The 19,544-nt window shown below is 56.3% G+C and overlaps 1 protein-coding gene across 3 annotated transcripts in view; it reads right to left on the bottom strand.

Annotated features, from left to right (window-relative positions):
• Window positions 1-19,544, bottom strand: part of PREX1 (phosphatidylinositol-3,4,5-trisphosphate dependent Rac exchange factor 1) — a 184,316-nt gene that overhangs the window by 32,609 nt on the left and 132,163 nt on the right. For all 3 annotated transcript variants that reach the window (XM_049650647.1, XM_049650648.1, XM_049650649.1), the window contains 7 exons: window positions 19,089-19,189; window positions 17,873-17,976; window positions 17,624-17,673; window positions 15,981-16,056; window positions 6,965-7,037; window positions 2,051-2,193; window positions 321-413 (listed from right to left, as the gene is read on the bottom strand). In XM_049650647.1, coding sequence (XP_049506604.1) covers window positions 321-413; window positions 2,051-2,193; window positions 6,965-7,037; window positions 15,981-16,056; window positions 17,624-17,673; window positions 17,873-17,976; window positions 19,089-19,189 — 640 coding nt within the window. The remainder of the gene's footprint in view (window positions 1-320; window positions 414-2,050; window positions 2,194-6,964; window positions 7,038-15,980; window positions 16,057-17,623; window positions 17,674-17,872; window positions 17,977-19,088; window positions 19,190-19,544) is intronic.

Raw genomic sequence — 19,544 nt, 5'->3', positions numbered from 1 at the left:
GGATGGGAAGGAGGGAGGAAGAATGGGTAGGTAGATGGATGGATGGACAGATGGATGGATGGGAAGGAGGGAGTGAGAACGGGTGGGTGGGTGGGTGGGTGGATGGATGGGAGGGAGGAAGGAAGACAGATGGGTAGATGTATGGGTGGGAAGGAGGGAGGGAGGGAGAATGGGGAGGTGGATGGATGGATGGAGCAGGGGGCTCTATCGCGGCTCCCCCAGAGACCGCAGGTAAGCCCGCCCCGGACTCAGTTTCCCCACACGGCAATGAGCAAGGAGGAAGCATCGACACGGCAGGTGGCCCCTCTGAGAAGCCTCACCTCAGCCAGCGAGCCCCTCTGGACCGACTTCACCACCACGGCCTTGTTCTTCTCCTCGATGTCAAAGCCGTAATCTTCCTCCTGGGGCAGGATCTGAGGGCCCAAGGCGAGAGAGACCCAGTGAGGCAGTGGGGGGAGGAGGGGGCTTGCAGCCAGCCCTGCCGTGGCCCCAAGACCAAGGCCCCAGGACCGTGATCCTGCCGGCTCCTTGTGCCCCAGATCTACACGGAGTAGGGGTGCACGGCAGGACAAAGCTATGAACAGCACCCAGTACATGGCAGGTGCCCAACACGTATCTGTCAAGTGAAGACACCATCTGGCTCCCACGTCAGGCTGCTGCATATGTTTTTACTTTTCACTGCCTGGCGCCCCTGTCTCCTCCCAACCTGCAGACCGAGTCCCCTCGGTTATACACCGCCGTCTCCCCATCTGCTGGCAGACTGACATGCTCGGTAAAAATCTGCTGGCTTAACGAATAAAACAGATCCAAAGTTGTCCAGCCACTGAGGACCTGGGGACAGGCCAGGAGTTTAGGGAGGAGCAGTCCCATTGCAGGACGGCAGGAGGTTCGGGAGGTTCGAGGATTCGGTGGTGGTGCGGATGCAGAGAAACGCATTTGTGTGTTCAACAAATACTTGCTGAGCTGCTGCCTATGACATGACCAAGGTACGTTACCGGGCACTAGAAACAGTGTTGAACAAGACAGTTCCTGCCCTGCTGCAGCCGACTGTCTAGTGGGGAAGAAAGACTACAAACAAGTAAGCAAAGAAATACAGAATGCGATGCAGACGGTGTGTGCAGTCTGAATGAAAATAAAGCACTTAAAGTGATAAAAACGTGGCATGGCGGGGGGGAGGGGGCGGAGGAGAGGCTATCTGAGCTGAGACCTGAATGAAATGAGGGACAGAACTTTATGAAGAGTGGAAAACGTGTTCCAGGCAGAGGGCACAGCATGTGCAAAGGCCCTGAACCAGGCCCACAGGACTAGAGCATAAGAAAGGAGATCAGAGGGAGGGGAGAACACAGGAGATGAAGCTGGAAAGGCAGAGAGAGTCTTATGAACTGTGAGGAGAGACTGGATTTTATCCCAAGTGTGATGGGGAGCACTGGCAGGCTTTATGGTGGGAGAAACGGGAGTTCCCATATTTATGGGGCCCCTGTAAGTACGAAAGGAGAGAAGTTAAGACTTCTCTCTTGTATTAGGCAGACTTCAGCCCCATCTCTGGCTGTGGCAGGAGACCTAATCTGCTGAGCACCTCTCTTGATTGCCTCCTGTGGACCAAGCATGAAGACAGAGGCCGCTAGTTATCAACAGGCAAAAAAGCAGGATTTGGTGGGCGAGGCTGGTGAAAGATCTGAATAGGCTGATAAACGTCCTCCCTCAACTACCAGGATATTTACAGCAAATGCACATGGACAGGGCACCAGCCCAGAAGACCTAAGGCCTCGGATGAGCCATTTCAGGAGGCCAACCTCTCTGCACAATGCTAAGCTGGGACGTGGGGTGGGCAAGGGAAGAAGGAAAGGAAAAGAAAGGGAGCCAGCAAGCCCAAACTCTTTCTAAAGAAGGTCGTCTTGGCCAGAGAAGTGTCACCGGCCACCACCAAGAATCCCCACGTTGGGTGCTCAGAGTTGAGCCCAACTTCTCTAGCCATAATCGGAAGGTCACCCGGCTCCCAGTCTGCAGCCGGGTCTGGGAAGGCTGATGCACACTTGGGCTCTGCTCCTACCAGCAGGCGCTTGGCCAGAATGTTCTCCACCAGCTTGAAGTCATTGCGCAGCTGTTTGTTCTTGCTGCTGGTTCCCTCCATCTCCTCGTCTGCGTGGAAGCGGAAATACTGGGACTCGTCCTTGAACTCACTCTTCTCCAGCACTGCAAACCCACAGACACACAGCACATGGTCAGGCTCACAAGGGAAGGTTTCAGCAACACTTGCCAACTGGCCACTGCGGGCTGGAACCGACCCTTGGGCAAGTTTTCTTTGGCTAGCACAGTGTTTCATTCAATAGAAGCATGTGCCAACACTAACGTATTAGGATATTTCACATAATAGTCTCGCTTTCTGACTTCTCTTGAAAAATCTGAACTTGTCCCATCTGCTGTGAAGACAATATTACAAAGCCGTAGTAACAAAAATAGCGTGGAATTATAGCTGAAACAGATAAAGAACCAGCGGAAGAAAACAGAAATCACATAATAGGATCATGTGTTCATGGAAACTTAGTATATGATAATGATGATCACGTGGAGTATTCCACAGATGATATAGGGGAAAAACTGACTCACAGGGAAAAATAAAAGCAGATCCCTACCTCACACCATATACAACAAAAAACTCCTGATGGATTAAAGACCTAAAAATAAGAACAGGAAAACTAAAGCTCACCAAACAAAATGTAAAATATCTTTGTCCTAGGGTAGAAAGAGTTCACACACAAGACCTCCCAAAAAAGCAATATAATAAAATTAAGAACTTCGGTTCAATAACAAGACCATAGGCAAATGACAGATTCAAAAGTAACATAATGTCTAAAACCAAAAAGGAATAAATATCTACAATATAAAAGAAACCACCAAATCAACCAGAGAAAGCTGTAAAACATAGATAAAAATGGGAAAAGAATATGAACAGGCAACTACCAGATGGGGAAACCCAAGCGGGCAGCAAGTAGATGAAAAGGAGTCCAGCCTCACTAACAATCAGAAACAGACCATGATGAGACATTTTAGACTGCAGATTAGCAAACCCCTAAAGGCCAAATGTGGCCCACTATCTCTTTTTATAAATAAAGTTTTATTGGGACACAACCACATCCATTCATTTACGTATGTGATAGGGCTGCTTTTATGTCACAGTGACAGAGCTGAATAACTGCAAAAGGCTATATGGCCTACAAAGCCTAAAATTTATACTATCCGGCCTATGCAGAAGAAGTTTCCTGATCTCTGCTCTAAAAGACAGAAAATGAATGAAAACAACTGGTAACAACCAGCATGGGATCTGATCCCTGTGGGTTACAGTTGAACTAAGTTACCAGGGCCAGGCACACTTGGATTCATTTACTCCCGGGACAAGGAAGGATCTGCTGCACTCCTCTTACAGGTGGGGGCACTAAGGCCCAGAGAAGGTAACTAAACTGCCCAAGGTCACACAGCAGGTAGGCTCCCCCTTTTCACCACACTGCCCAGCCTGCCCTTTCAGAAAGGGGGAGATCCAGGCTCGGTTTGGTGAAAGCAATTGTCCGAAGCCAGCAGGCCCCCGAAAGAAGGAAAACCAGCTGCCTGAGCTTCGCGATGTCCCCGCCATCCCTGAAGGCAGAGGCTGTGTCCCGATTTGGTGGCTACGTGAAAAGCAGCAGAAGGCAATCCTTTCCTTCTCCCTCTTTCCCAGGACATCTAGCTGTTTGTGTCTTTCTCCGGCCACCCCTATTACCTCTTTGGAGAAAGCAGACACACAAATTGCTGCTTTGCCCAGAGCCGGGGGGTAGCCAGGCCCCGGGGGGCCGGCTGGCTTCACCTCCACTGTAAACACGAAGCGGAAAGACTCTGGGAGGTAGGAGGAAGAAGCGTGTTGTGTCTTGGGAGAAATGTTTGGGGAAACAGCTGGCATCTCAGAGTCCAGGAGCTCGGCCAGGTGAGGTCCCCCACTCGCGGATGCAGGTTTCGGTCAAGGCCTCTGGCCGGGTTCGAACCCCTGCTCGGCCCCTGCCCAACTTCATGTCCCCTTAGCCTCACCTCTGCTTCTTCATCTATGGGCATCATAACACCACCAGCTTCCAGGGAGTGGGGAATTAGGTGGTGAGCCTCAGTTTCCCTGTATGTGCCTAAGTGAAAGGCTGGACCATCAGCCTCTCAGGGCCCTCCCTAAGGACACCCCAGGGCCCGGGAGCTCAGGGCAGACGCCTCGGGAGGCGCCACATGGGCCGTACCTACACCCTCCGCTCTGCACCCTAACCTGCATTTTGCAGCAGCCACAGCCCTAGGATCTGGCCCCTTCCTATTTTAGCTCATTTCTGAGTTCGTGGCAGGGAACAGGGGAGCAGGGGCCACGCCCTGCAATTTCTCTCCCTGAGGGTGTTGGCATTGCCTGGGAGTCACCCCCCGCAGAATGTCCTCGGCCAGCGGCCTTCCCAGAATAGCAGCTGGGGTGGACCCCTAATTACTCTCACCCACAAATGAGAGGTTCTGCCCAGCTGATTGGTGGGAAGGACGGAGCTGTCAGAGGGCGCCGCGGGGAACAGAGCGGCTTCTGGGAATGAGGGACTTTGGTGACAGGAGCCGATGGACGGGAATGACCCTGGCTGGGCCCAACCTGCCCAGCTCAGCCGGGCAAACAGGCAGCTGGGAGTGTGTCCTAACCCCTAACTGCACAGAGCCATGGGCATGTTGAGCTCAGAGGAAGAGGGGACGACAAGGCCTCCAGGGGAAAGCTGGGGAAACTGAGGCACAGAGAAGGCCAGAGGTTTATTGGGAGTCAGCTGAGTCAGGGCTGGAACCAGGCCTGCTGGCTACAAGACAGGGGAGGCACCTGACGACCTGCCGTCCCACCGGCACATTTCTCATCCTGCCGAAGGGACAGCAAATCCAGCAGCTAGACCAGGAGTGGAAAACTGTGGCCCACTGCCTGTTTTTCTAAATAAGGTTTACTGGCACACAGCCACGCCCACTTAGTTAAGTATTACCTGTAGCTGCTTTAATGCTACACTAGCTGTTAACAGAGGCTCCACGGCCTGCAAAGCCTGAAATATTTACTGTCTGGTCCTTTGCACAGAGAGTTCTCTGACCTCTGAGTTAGAGCATAAAGCAGAAGCCGGCAGGAGGAATGGACAGAAGACCCACCCGAGGCTCACCCCTCCAACTGCAGCGGGCCGCAAGCCACATCATCCCTCCCCTGGAGTATCAGAGTCGCTTGGGCACTGGCCTCTCTCCTTCCGCCCTCAACCCCGCGGGCGCTCTCCACCGCCCTGCAGAGGGATCAAGCACGTGCCTCCCCTGCTCAGAACCCTGCCAGGACTGCCACTGCACTGGAGTCAGAGTCAAAGTGCTCCTCACATGCCCGTGCTGTTCCAGAACACGGACTCCTGTCATTGTTTGATTCACGCACCCGCACCCGCTCATGCACACTAGGCTGTGATCCTAGCAAGGTGCCTGCACCAGCTGGAAAACAGCAGCATGAACAAAACCCAGGGAAGAGGGGAATATTAGTCTAACAGGGAGAGAACAGCCCCATCAAGAAGAGTGAATGAGCTAAGCACCCGCCATCTAGGCGGGATGTCTGGGGAAGCCTGGGGAGGTGTGAACCCAGCAGAAACACTGAGTAAGTTGGGGGCTGGGGGGGTGAGGCAGGTCGGGCACCCCAGGCAAGGGAAACTGTGAGAGCCAAAGGCACAGGGAGAGTTCTAGAAGTAGGGGTTCTTTGGTGGGAGTTAAAAGTCTACCTGTCCTCCTGAGAGCGTAGGAACCTCAGGGCTTCCCCGGGGCCAGGAGGAGGGAAGGTCACAGACCCCAGTGGCTGAGCGTGTGGCCTGTAAACCCCGTCCGCCTCGGTTCCAATCCCGGCTCCGACTTGCTATGTGACCTTGAGCAAGTTTCTTAACTGTCTGGGCTTCCATTTCCTCACTTATAAATAGGGATGATACTAATACCAACATCAAAGGATCGTTACAGGATTAGACTAATTAATACATGGGGAGTGCTCAGAAGGAGGCCAGGCACACGAAGTATTAACTTCTGTTTAAATTTGAAATGGAGTCAACAGGACCAATCCCTCCCTCCTTCTCCCCACCTTCCCACCTCAGGATCATCTCAGGACTGCCCACCCCTCTCCCCGCTTTACGTGCTTCTCCTGTGGAAGGAACAGTGACTTACCTAAGGGGTCAGGCCAGGGAGAGGGGTGCAAATGTCCCGGCTCAGCTCCCTTCCCCTCACACTTACAACCTGCCTGTCCTCTGTCCCCACAGACCCCCGTCCTCTCCTCCCCGTGGAAGCCCGTGGGCCAGGCCTGAACGATCCGGCCTCACTGCCCACCCGGAGGCCGCGTCCCTTCTAGGAGAGCATAGGAAGCCCACAGTTTTGACCTCAGATCCAATCCATTTTCCAGTCAAGCATTACCAGCCAACCACCCTGGTCCCTACTGAAGCCCTGAGGTGATCTCTCAATCAGGGCAGAAGTGGGAGGGGGAAGGAGGGGGCTTCCTGAGACACCCCAAACCCCCGGCAGCCTCCAGGCCCACACCCACCATCCAGCCTGGGCTCACCGTGGGCAGGCTGGACAGTCTCCAGCCCACCATGTGCTCTCTCTGGACCTCAGCTCCCCACCCTTCCATAAAACACACCAGGGACCAGAGTCCCTACTAGGTTTTCTATCTCAGGACACACACCCCAGGGGACACCCAGGTGGCTCAGTCGGCTGAGCATCCAACTCTTGGTTTCAGCTCAGGTCACGATCTCAGGGTCGTGGGATCCAGCCCCACATCAGGCTCTGCACCGACAGCATGGAGCCTGCTTGAGATTCTCTCTCTCTCTCCCTCTGCCCCTCTCCCCCGCCCTCTCTCTCCCTCTGAAATTAAAAAGAAAAAAAAAATCATTTAGCAGGGCAGACCCCCGCCCCCAGGAGGCGGGGCTGAAGGGAAGGGACAGATTACCGTGGTGCATGAAGCCGTTGTTACACAGGCCCACACCGAGCGTCACCGCCTCCTCGCGCGTCTGGCAATCACCCTGGAGCGGAACGAGAAGGGAGGGCGTTAGGTGAACCTTCACTTGAGGGGCTGAGCGAGGATGCTGAGAAGCCCAACACCACCCTCAGAACGCAGGCTGTACAAGGGCAGGGACTCGTGTCTGTTTTCTGTAAGGGAGCATCACCCAAACAAGTGTCTGTTTTCTGTAAGGGAGCATCACCCAAACAAGTTCGTGGCTACTGTTAATAGTGAAACAAGAAAATTCAGAGTAGCTGGGATAAATACATTGTGTCTTGTGCCACAAACACCACAAGGGAGAGACGGAGATCTCGCGTGTGGCAGACCCTGTCGGTTGCCTAGCAGCAACCCTCTCCCCAACCCCACACTAGTACCGAAACCCTCACGACCGAAGCCGGCCACGCGGCCGTGAACGCCCTTGCTCCCCTGCAGCTAGACGTGGCCAGTGAGACAGAAGCAGAGGCTGTTGGTAGAAAGCTCTGGCAAAAACCCTCGGTCCCTGGCCTTCCATTTTCTTCTTCCTGCTTGGAACAAAGAGGGGACGGCTGGAGCTCCTGCAGTCCTCCTAGGCCACAATAGGACTCGGAGGACCAAAACACGGAATGCATGGCAGGGCAGGAAGAAACACAGAGTGTGGTCCCCAAAGGTCTCGTGAGGCCACCCTGGCAGCTCCAGACCACCCGGCTCTGGGCTCCTCTCACAGCAAAGGAAAATAAACCGCGAGTTTGTATCAGCCTCTGTAGCCGGGATCTTCGACACTAGCCCCAAAGCCCCGTTCCTAACTGAACCAGCTGCAGCCAGGGAGACACCAGGGGATTCTGGAAAATACCTCCCTCCCTGATAAAAGGGGAAGCAGCACCATCCCTCCCGTGCCTGGGACACAGTCACGAGAGGGAGCAACGCGTAGGGCTAGGAGCCGACCCGTGGACACTGCTGAGGACGGCGGAACGAAGGACGGAAGGTTCCCGGCAGGTGGCATGGCTGCTACGGGGCGCGGTTATCTGCTCGGGCCACCGTCCGGCTGGGTTGTCTGTTCTTGCAAATGAAAACGCTCCTGACTGGCACAGTCCAAGTTTGGCTCATCTCAGGGCTTTCCCAAGGAGGGGACGTCCAAGCCCAAATAAGCAGGAACAGACCGTGGCCTCCTGGGCACCACCTCGGGGGCCGACTCTCCCATGTGGAACATCGTCTTGCTGGGACAGCCCCACGAGGTCTTGCACCCCCCCCACCACCACCACCCCCCCGACCCAGGCCAGATCGAGGACACAGCGTCCGTGCAAAGCGAGAGTGATGCTCCCACCGGCCCCAGGAACATGACCCGTAGGCGGAGGAGCCCAAGGAGAGGGAACAGCTGGCGTGGAGTCTTCCCAAGAGCTGTGCCCCGAAGACGGTGCCCGCCGCTCCTGCTCCCTAGAAGCCGGGGACTTCCGGGTGTCAGTTCTTTCTAAGGCCGGCTCCCAGGTCTCCCCCGGACTTTGTGGATGCTCCTTAACCTTCTAAGGGGCCCCTCTCCTCCCGCCCCGGCCCCGTCCTTGAGTTCGCCAGAATCTGTTTCTGGTTCTCGCAAAGCAAACAATCCCGGTTCGTCAGGCGAATCGTGAGTTGTGTGGCCCGTGGGGACAAGGGAAGGGGCAAGCGGTTGGGTGACGGGCAGAGAAAACAGCACAGACGAAGGTCCAGAGGCGGGATGAAGCTTGTAGCACAAACGGCAGCCTGGCCAACAGGGAGAGGGTGCGTGAGGTCAGCTGCATCAGGGCAAAGAGATGTTGCGTTCCCTGCCGAATCCTAAGTGCTCAGGGAAGTAAGGCCTGGCATACAGGAGGCGCTCGATAAATGTTCAGTGATTGAAGAGAGGTGCTGTCAGCAGGAGCCAAATCACGCAGAGGCCTGTAGCCAGGTCAGTGAGCTTCAACTACGTTCAGATGGCCACAGGACCCGACCACCTCTCACTTCAACGACTTCTAAAGTAAGAAGCTGTTTCGAGAGACGCTTGCCTCCACAGTCCCCTACGCCCTCCACCAGCAGCCGAGGGGCCGGCGAGGGAGTCTCCCAGCCCAAGGAGAAATGAGCGCCAGAGGCTGCGGCTCAGACTCAGAGCCCAGGGCCCGGGGGAGGCACTGGCCTCCGTGTTTCAGTGCACGGGCTGCCCTGGACCGGCTGGAGGAAGGGAAATCTCTCCTGTGGGGACCGCAGGCCTGCGGCTGGGGAGGGCTGTGTGCACAGAGCCCGGCCAAGGGAGGTGGGCATCCCCGAGGGAGGCTGTATCCGGAGCAGCCGCCCCCCTGGCTGTGAGGGGCCAGCAGGGGAGGCCCAGCCGGGCCCCAGGTGGCAAGCAGGCCCAGATCTGCAGCCTGGGCGGCCCCGGCAGGCGTCTGGAGCCCACCTGGCTTTCTGAAGCGCTCACAATCTGGGCTCCCAGCCCATCCCTGCCCCCTTCCCACAGGGCCCTGGGGTGACGCACAGGGAGGTTCCTAAAGCTAGAACAACAGCAGGATTCTGACGCCAACCCCCCCGGACACCTGAAAAGAAAGCCCCTTACCCCACATGCCGCCAACTGTGGGAAAACCTCAAGTCGCCGCTTTCTCCCCTCCCAGAGGAAGGCGCGGGCACACACAGGCCTGGGCCACTGCACCGCCATGCCGCCCTCGTCTCCCCCACCTGCCCACTAGCCCCCGTGCTGGGGCTCCAGCGACACTGGCCTCCCCGCTAGTCCTTCACAAACTACACGTGCCCCCACCCCAGGGCCTTTGCACTGGCTCTGTCCGCCCCCCGGCATGCCCTGCCCCGGCTTTTTAGGTCTCAGCGCCCCAGTCATCTCCTCAGAGTGGTCCTCCTGTTCCTCAGAGGACCCCCTAAAGTAGTTCCCCACCCTCCACCACCCATCCTCTCAACAGATATTCATCCTGTTACACGCTCATGACCTTGTAGCACACCTGTGCTGCACCTGTCACCGTGGGAAACAAACATCCCTTCAGGGCACTGCTCTCGGGGGAGAGTCAGCACCCACTGTCCCCTGTCCTTGGGCTTCTCCAAATAAGCGAACGTGGTTTAAGGTCTGTCTCTCACTAGAACGTCAGCTACACGTGAGAGCAACAGTGCTCGTCAGGGCTGCCCATCTCCCCCACGGCACCTAGCACTTAGTGGGCCACAAGCAATCTCCATCGAAAGGAAGGGGAGGGGAGGGGAGGGGAGGGGGGGGGGGGAGGGGGAGGGGGAGGGGCGGGGGGGGGGCGGGGAAGGGCGGGAAAGGAAAGGAAAGGAAAGGAAAGGAAAGGAAAGGAAAGGAAAGGAAAGGAAAGGAAAGACATGGAAACTGATCCCGAACTCCCCTCCACCTGCCTCAGTTTCTGTATCTCTAAAATGGGGGGAAACAGTAGTGTCCGCACCCCACAGAGTTCTTATGAGAATTAAATGAGATGCTTCATGTGACACTCAGGACCCAACACCCGGCATGCAGGGGGCAGTTGATAAACGTTAGCTATTCTTGCTCGGTGATCTCCCATCGGAGAGCCACCTGGGATGAAGGGGGCAGAGCAGGGCCGGGAGAAGGGACGCTGGGCGCAACTTACACAGGGCTTCGGAAGGCTCCTTGCCCGTGAACCGTGAAACCCCATGACAATGCCCGAGGATGCTTCTCACTGACCCACAGCGTGCCAGGCACTGCACGGTCTCACTCCATCTTGACTGTCAACCCAGAGGCAATCACTCTTGTCATGAATCCCATTTAACAGATGAAGAGATTGAGGCACGGCCGGGCTTGTACTTGTCCTAGGTTACACCATGAGAAAGAAATCTTCTCAGAGCTGGACCCTCCCCCCGCCGTCACGTTACAGATAAGAAAACTGAGGCTCTAAGAGGACAAGTTAGTAGTTGCCCAGGGTTGTGGCCAGGGGCTCCTGTCACGTCCCCATCTATGCTTTTTTTTCCCCTCTGCCGGTACCTCGAGCCACCGGCCTGGCCCCTTTCCCCTCCCCTGCTGAAAACCCTACACCATCAGCACTCACCATCTGCCTGATTGTGGGGGTGAGTGTGGCGGGCGCTCCATGGAACACACTTGTGCCCTCCTGCACCTGGCTCCTGGCCCTTCTGCCCTAGCCCACTGACCCCCTTCCCTCCACCTGACGGCCGCAGCCCGGGGCATCCTCGAGCCCAGGCAGCAGAGACTGAAAACCATGCAGCAGAGAGGTGCAGAGTACAAGATCTGGACCTGCTTTCCCAGGTTTACCTCCCTACGTGGCCCTGGCTGTGACCATGGGAAGCTTCACTTTGTCACTGGCATTTTTTAATTCTCAGATTTGCCCTCGGTTTTCCAAGGCCTCTGCCACCCCTGGGCGGTGCTCCCAGCACAGACTGCCCAGTATACACTACAATCAATACAGAAGCCTATTCCTACCATTATTTTCATTATTACCTGTTATCTAGTATCAAGGCATCATAACAGCCCCCCCACACACACACACACACAATTCTATAAGAGTGATACACTTCTGTGTGTCCTGAGGCAAGTTACATAGCTTAAGCCTCAGTTTCCTCATCAGTAAAATGGGAATAGTAACTGTTTTCTCAGGCTGTTCTGAGGATTAAATGAGATAATGCCCAGAGATGATCGGAACGGACACAGGGCCCAGCTTGTCTACTGAAGAGCTAATAACCCCCTTACCTTCAGACTTCAAAGAACTGACTTGTCCCAGCAGTGGGTAGGGGGCCCCTCTCCCAGCCCCAAAGAATGAATTCTGAGGAATTCTAAGCCACTCTCACCAATCCCTGTCCTCTTCCCCAGGGAATGGTTTAGGGGTACACATAGGTCCCATCTGGCCAAAGAGACCTAAGAGGAAGACGACTGGGGAGAGCTGGGGACTGGGGGAAGTGTCCTCAAACAAACAGTGTGAGAACCCTCTCCCCAACTGCTCCTGCCGCCTGCCTTTGGCCGCAGGTCTACACAGATGTGATGCCTGGAGCTGTGGCAGCCATCGTAGGATTAGGGGGCAACTGGCAAGAAGACAGGAAAACAGAAAGACAGGAGGAGCCTGAGTGCAAATGGCATTTCGAGCTCTAGGACCATGAACCCGGGACGCCTCATTCTGTGAGAGGAAAAGGTGTTTACTGTCTACATCAGAGTTCCTATTATATGCAGCCAAAAGCTTTTCTGGCTGATCCAATAGGTTGCCATGAACATTTTGTTTCAAGGAGCAGAATGATCTAAAAGTTCGAAATGAAGATGTGTTCAAAGCAAAATTACCCTCCTGAGCTACACAATTACGGGTTTCCTCCTTGAATTTCCTGCAAAGGTACAAGGTAGGAATAACTCTTGAAATCAAGGCTCGCGGTAACTAGTCCTCAAGGTCACATCCTTATCACCAACCTCTCCCCCACAGCCACCCACACACATGCCCTCCTGCCCCTTTCCCGAGGCCACATGCCCGCTGCCTTTCAGTCGGCCTCCTGCGTCAGCTCTGTGTCCCCAGACCAGGCCGAGCCACGGGAGGTCTGCTGAAGTAGACAGACACGTTTACGGTCAACTGAGACCCTCATTCCAACATCCTTCTCCTGCCTCCACGTCCAACAAGATGCTGGTTGGGGGGCGGGGGGGGCGGGGCGTGAAGGTCCCCAGGACCAACTAGCAATGACTCAGGCTACTCCAGGGCACCTTGGGCCAGGACCACGGCCTCTCTGACAGCACTGGCCGTGAGCACAACCTCCCCGTGCCTGATGCCAAGCTGGTCCTTCTCCAGGCCAGAGTGCTCTGGGATGCCGTCCTGAGCCTCCCCCGCTCGGCCTAGGACCTGGGGGTCTGGGAGACTCCTCTCTGTCTCTCGCCTCCCGCACCCCATCCACCCATCGGCAAACTCTCTTAGGTCTACTTCCAAAAACTCTAGAATCTGATGTCTCCCACCTTTCCCGCGGCCACCCAGCTCTCAGCCACCGTGTCCCCCGCCTGGAGTCCTGAAGCCGCCTTCTCCCCAGGCTCCCTTCTGCCGGCCTCGGCCCCCTCACAGCCCATGCTCCACAGAGGGATCTTACCCCCACCAAAGTCGATGCTGTCCCTTCTGTGCTCAGAGCCCGAAGTGGTGGGAACCCTCCCAGAGCCCTCCCCAGCACCCCCCGTGCCTTCCGTCCACGCCCCCCCACCGCCCTCAGACATACCAAGCTCACCCCGCTTGGAGCCTCCGAGCTGCTGTCCCCCCCAGAAGGCTCCACCCCCAGGCATCCCCCTGGCTTGTTCCCCACCCCTCTCAGGTCTCTGTTCAAGTGTCCCTACTCAACACAGCCTTCTAGGTCCACCACGAAAACCGTACTGCCCCCACCCATGTGAAGGGTAAATGCCCCCCACCACGGCCCCCACACACTCTACCCCCCAGCCCCCAGCTAACACAGATGTATTTTATTCTCGTTTTATTGATCAACTGTTTGCCCTAGCCCTCACCAGAATTTGAGACCCATGAGGCCAGCGACTTTTGTCTATCGCTGCTGTGTCCCCGGAACCCAAACCGGTGCCTGGTACCCAGTAGGTGCTCAAAAGAGAAAAGAGATGAACTAATGAGCACTCTCGTTGAATTTCTCTACACCCTCTCCTGACTTCTCATTTTAAATCCTGCCAAAGCGGACAAGGGACAGAGTAACTGCAGTGCAGAGGCCAGCTGAGCGCCTGGCATGCCAGGTCGGCCCCTTCATCCACCTGCCCCCGCTGGGAAGTCTTGTGGGCACCCCAAAGGCGGCGCCTTCCCACTCCAGAGAACACTCCGTTTTCCCAGGCATGCAGGGTTCCTCTGCCTGATTCTCATCACTGCACATGGTCCTTCCAGCCACCGACGTGCCGGAGCCCCAGGACGCATCCCTGCTTCTCATCCTACCCCTCATCAGTGCGTCCTGCGCGCCCCATCTCCAGACATTTCTCAGACCCGCTGACCTGTTACCATCTCGGTGACCCGCCTCCCTCCCAACCCGGGCCTGGGCTCCGCCGCTCAGGGCAAAGTCCACATCATGCTTGGAAACCAACGCTCAGCCGTGGGCCCCCGTGGAGCTCGGGAAACAGGAGGGCCCAGAAACGGCCAAGGCGGTGAGAGGCGGCTGTTTCAGAGAACCCGAACCCAGGCGGGTCTGCAAGCAAAGGGCTTAAACCACAAAAGAAACCGCCCCAGTGGGGGCCCCATGGACCTGCCCGTCCCCCTCCCCTCCTCGCTGGCTGTTTCCTGATCTTATCGTTCCTGCGCCCCCAAATCCCTCCGCAATTTCCTCAGCCTTCCACACCGCATGTAATTTGGAGCCTCCTTGAATCTCCTGTGCAGGAGAGGAGTAGTGATAGTAAGAGTCACATTTACTGAGCAGTTAACTCTGGGCCAGGGGCCATTCTAAGCGCTTGACATGATTAACTCACTGAATCCTCAAAATTACCTGAAGCGGAAGGTACTGTTTTTTGCTTCACTTTACAGGTGTGGAGAGTGAGGCGCAGAGAGGCGAAGAGCCTTGTCCAAGATCACTCAGCGAGGCAGATGCCAAGCTGGCATCTTCCCCAGGTCCGTCTGGCTCTAACTGAAGCACGTGCCGGTCTCACGGGGTCCCGAGGGAGGGGAGTGTGACACAAGGGTGAGGTGCCCTGCCCTCTCCAGATGTGCAAAACCGAATTCAGATCCAGGGCTGTTTCACGACCTCCCGGGTCTTAGAGTCCCACACCACGGCGAACATGTTAAAACGCACCCACCTCCTACATTAAATATGCCGTTCTGGCCTGAAAACATTTTTTCAAGGATTTTTCCTAAACTCGCTTTTGAGGTTATTTGGGGCCAAGAAACATTTACTTTACAGACTGGCTACGATCTCCAGGCAATCATCAGGGATTGTGTGACATGAGAAAATCCCGCCAGCCATTATTTCCAAATGCAATGAGGTTTTTCCGAATGCTAAATTTAACAATTAGGGAGGCTGACAGAGAGCTGCGCTCTGTACGTGTTTAAACATTTATCCGTTTTGATTTCACACTTGTCTCCTCGTCTTCGGAGCCAACGCGTTCTGTCTCCACAGATCCCAAGTGAACATTCCCGCGAGCTCCCTGAAAAGTTCGCAGGACCGAGGTCCGACAAGCGGGGTCAGGCAGGCGCATCCCAGTCCCAGCTCTGCCGCGACCTTGAACCAAGTGCTTGGCCTCCCCGGGGCCTAGTTCCCCCGTCTGTACGTGGGCTGGAAGACCCAAGGGGAAAGTGCACACAGCCCAGCCAGGGCCTGGCCCAGAGGGAGCGCCCCTGTCCCTGCAGGAGCCAGAAGGCACAGGAGGCGGGCAGAAGGAAGTGTCTGTGGCAGCTCGGTGGGGCCAACGCCTCTGGGAAGTTGAGGGACGCTGCTGTGTGGATTCTCCAAGCCTCTGCCCAGCCCCCGCCCGCCTGGGAACTTGTGTCAAAGGAGCAACTCGGCAGGTTCCACATGGAGGCTCCGATTTGGTGCTTCAGCAGGAGACCAGCCTGCCCCAGCTCACCCGGGACGGTCCCGCACAGCAGAACGGAATACTGTTCGGCCCTTGCGAAGGAAGGAGATGCCGAGGCAGCGAGCCCGAGGGCGTTACGCACAGTGCGATACGTCAGCGGCGGGAGGTGGAAGGCTGTGTGATGCCAACCACACGGGGCACGAGGTGCCACCTCCCAGAGAAAGCAGAAGTGTGCCTGCCGGGGGCTGCGGGGAGTGGGGCGCTGCTGTTTACCGGGGGACAGAGTTTCATTTCTGCAGGATGAAAAGAGCTCAGGAGGGGGAGGGGGTGACGGTGCAGCAAGGGCAGTGGACTTCACGTCACGCGTCGTGCACCGAAACACGGTTAAGATCGCAAGCGTTACGCGGATTTTTACCAAGAGTGGAAAATATTGGAAATTTGTTTAAAAAAAAAAAAAAGCCCCAAAACCTGAGAGGCCCATATCCCGGTCAGCCCCCCAGTTCCGGGCAGAGCGAGAAGGCTGCTCGCACAGGCCGGGGGGCTTCTCACCTGAGCCAGCAGCCAGTCGACCAGCTTGCTCCCCGGCAGCACCGACTTGTACGTCTTCAGGTGGTAGTCGCGGTCTCTGCGGGGGGAGGAAGGGCATGTGAGCAGATGGGGGCAGGGCGGCAGGCACAGAGGTGGGCATCAGGTTGCCCGGTTCTCTCCCAAAGCAAATGCTCTGACCTGTGTGGCATCTAAATTCCTGCCGAGTCCTGGAACCAAGGGCTGCGCTAACCTTGCAGTCAGACCGGTGATTTCTCAGACTTCAAAGCTGGCAGACCGGAGCTCATGTGGCCAGCCATGCTGAGGCTGATGAGAGTCTGGCTGGGGAGTTTCTCTCGGACTTTTAGGAACTGGGAAGCCCAGCAGGCCACACGCACAGTAGGTGCTGGCCCCGCCCCTTCCTTCTATGGGGGCTGATGGACGGAGCGGGGGCTTGTGCTGGCCGAGGCTGGGCCAAGGAGGCAGGGGCAGGTCGACAGAGGCAAGCGGTTCCCAGGACCTGACCCCCAAAGAGGCCAGCAAATGCTGGATCTTCTCTGCTCCTCTAAGAGCAGACAAGAGCCGTCAGGACAGGGGGCAGAGGAATCTGCAGCTGGGGAAGAGCCAGGTCACCCTCTCTGCCCCTTCATCCATAACCATAAGCCTCACAATAAAGAAAATAACCAATGGCTGGCACTTATACGGCCCTCACTATGTGCAGCCACCATTCAAGTTTAATCCTTGTAGCAACTCAAGGGGTGTGAGCCGTTCTTATGCCCATTTCACAGAGGGCAAAATCAGAGGCCAAAGAGGTTAATTACCTTTCAATATTCACTTGACGCACATTTACAGAGTGTTACTTTGCCCCTGACCTGCACTCTCCAATATGCAGCCACTTGTCAACCGATGCATATTAAATCAAACTTAAAATTATATTCCTCCACCTAAAGGGTTTGAAAGCCACATGGGACTCACGGCCACAGTACTGGACAGCGCAGACCTAGAGCACGGCTATCTTTGTGGAAAGGGCTACAGGACAGCACTGCTCTAGGCGCTGGTCTGGGGACACAGCAGTGAGCAAACTCCCTGCCCTTGGTGAATTTACAATCCAGTGGGGAAGAAAGCAAACTGATAAAATGAATAACATAATACGTCAACTACTAACGAGTTTCAAGAAGAAAACCAACGTGAAGTCAGGAGGACAGTGCATGCCAGAGATGCTTTAGAAAGGTGGGCAGGGAAGGCCCCTCCGATTTGGACACCTTGGAAGGAAGTGAGGAAGTCAATATGCAAATAGGTAAGGGAAGAGCATTCCAGGCAGAGGGAACAGCAAGTGCAAAGGCTGAGGTGAATCTATTATCCCCATTCCACAGAGGAGAAAGCTGAGGCACCGAAAGGTTAAGGACCTCCGCCCAAAGTCACACAACTGAAAACTAGCAGCTGAGATTCAAACTCACTCCAGAACTGACACCCTTCGCCACCACCCTGCAGCGTCTCCCACAAATTGACTCACTTAACCCTAAGGACGAATGTATAGGGTAGATGCAATTATTAGCCCCATTTGATGGAGAAGGAGACTGACGCTCAGAGAGGTTAAGTTACCAGCCCAAGGGCACGGAGCTCAGAAGAGGCAGACGTGCCACTGGGGTTTGGAGAGAGTAACTTACTTGATCACGGGGGCGTAGAGGCTGTGAAGGCGGCAGTAAAGCCTCACACCCTGAAAGAGAAAAGGGGGGTGGGGGGGTCTGGGATCAGGCCACATCCCGCAGGGGCCTCCAAACCCAGGCTACTTGGAGAGATGGCTCCCAGGACAGAGCAGGCAGGTGGGGGAGGGGGGAAAGCACAGGCCACTGGGGCCCACGCCTGCTCGGCAGTGACCATGGGGTTGGGGTCATGGGGTGGGGCAGAGTCCCTACCTTGGACATGATGTCCTCCAGTTCACTCCGGGCCTTGTAGGTGCCGTCATCATAGCGGAAGCGGTACATCACCTGCTCGTTCTTGAACTGGTGCTTGTCAGAGACTGGAGGGACCCAAAGGGCCAGTGAGGTCGGACCCAGGGCCCACCCTCATCACCCAACGCCACCGCCACCCTCACTCGGCAAGGCTCTGTGCCACGTCAATTTCACAGAGCCCCTGTCCTCACTCTTCCGTGAAAACCAGGTTCCCTTGCTCCGTTTGGGGCCCTGCTGGCTGACCCTGCCACCCGGGGCCAGGGCAGCCGCGGGTCTCCTGAGAGGCCCCGAAATGCCCTAGATCCAGCCCGTGTTGGGACCATCTGGCCCAGCACCTCCTGGGTGTAGGTCGCCAAAGCAGGCATTGGGACAGAGGGTGCCAGGGTGCGAGACCACAGTCAGGCCTTATGACCCCCTCTCTACGCAATGGCCTCAGGTCACCCTTGATGCTTCTGTCACTCCCCACTCTTGCGGGCTCTTCCTTCAAAGCATGAACAGTCTGACTCCTCACTCCACCCTGGTCCAAGCCACTGTCATCTCCCGTCTGAGCATCACGGCCCCTCGCTGGGCGCCCTGCCGCCGTTCCAGGCACACAGCAGACAGGAGGGTCCTGCTCCGCTCAGCACTGGCTGCTCCCCCGGCCTAGAACCCCGATGCCACCCGGCCCCGTGCTCTCCCAGGGCACCTTCGCAGAGAGACCTTCCAAACCCCTATTGAGAACGGAACACCACCCCTTCTCTCTCTCCCCCGACCCGGCACTGATCGCCGTCTGTACACACACACTTCCCCCTCTGACTAGAATGCCAGCCCCATGAAGACGAGAGTTTTCATCTGTCCTGTTCGCTGCTATGTGGACAGTGCCCGGCACATGACGGGCACTCAATAAATATTTGCTGAACGACTAAAGCATAAACGGCTCTTGCCTGTTTTGAAGGGACAAACAGACAATTCTCCCCCGCCCTTAATTTTTCAAAGTGTCCCTGCTTTGCTGGTGTCCTAGGTAAGTGCAAGGCTTTCTGCCCCGTGGGCAGATCTGTAAGGGCATCTATGTTCTGAGGCTACAATGCGTCCAGGAAACAGGGCGATTGCACAGAAGGGGAGCAGTAGCCGCTGAGTTAGGGGAAGCGCAGCACTGACCTATGCCCACCCCTGGGCCCGCCAGGCCCCAGCCCCCACTCACCATGGTGGATTATACCATTCTCCAACAGGGCCTGGCCCAAGTTGACTCCTTCTTCCGTCTTGCTGATTTCACCAATTTCCAGAAGCCAGGCCACAAACTCACTGCCGGGAATATAAGAAGCAGTTGAGAGAACTTCCCTAGTCTTGGGAACACGGGAACCAGCGCTGAACGGGCCTGGCCCCACCCACTCCCAGGAATGACAGCCAGAACATCCCACAGGAAAGCAAAGCCCGGGAGCCTACAGCTCCGGGGGTTGTGCTGAGGCCTTGTGCTTCTCCCCAGGACCAATGGCAGAGGGGTGGGTGTGACCAGACCCCAGGCCCTGACTCAGGTGCACTGGGTGAGTGGGGGGAAGGGTGGATGAGTGGATGGGCAGGAGGGAGGGAGGGAGGGAAGTGGGATGGGTGGGTGGGTGGATGGAGGGATGGACAGATGGACAAAAGGGAAGGAAGAAGG

The sequence above is a fragment of the Panthera uncia genome (assembly GCF_023721935.1).
Source record: "Panthera uncia isolate 11264 chromosome A3 unlocalized genomic scaffold, Puncia_PCG_1.0 HiC_scaffold_11, whole genome shotgun sequence".
Lineage (NCBI taxonomy): Eukaryota > Metazoa > Chordata > Mammalia > Carnivora > Felidae > Panthera > Panthera uncia.
This window is presented reverse-complemented; position numbering and strand designations above follow the sequence as displayed.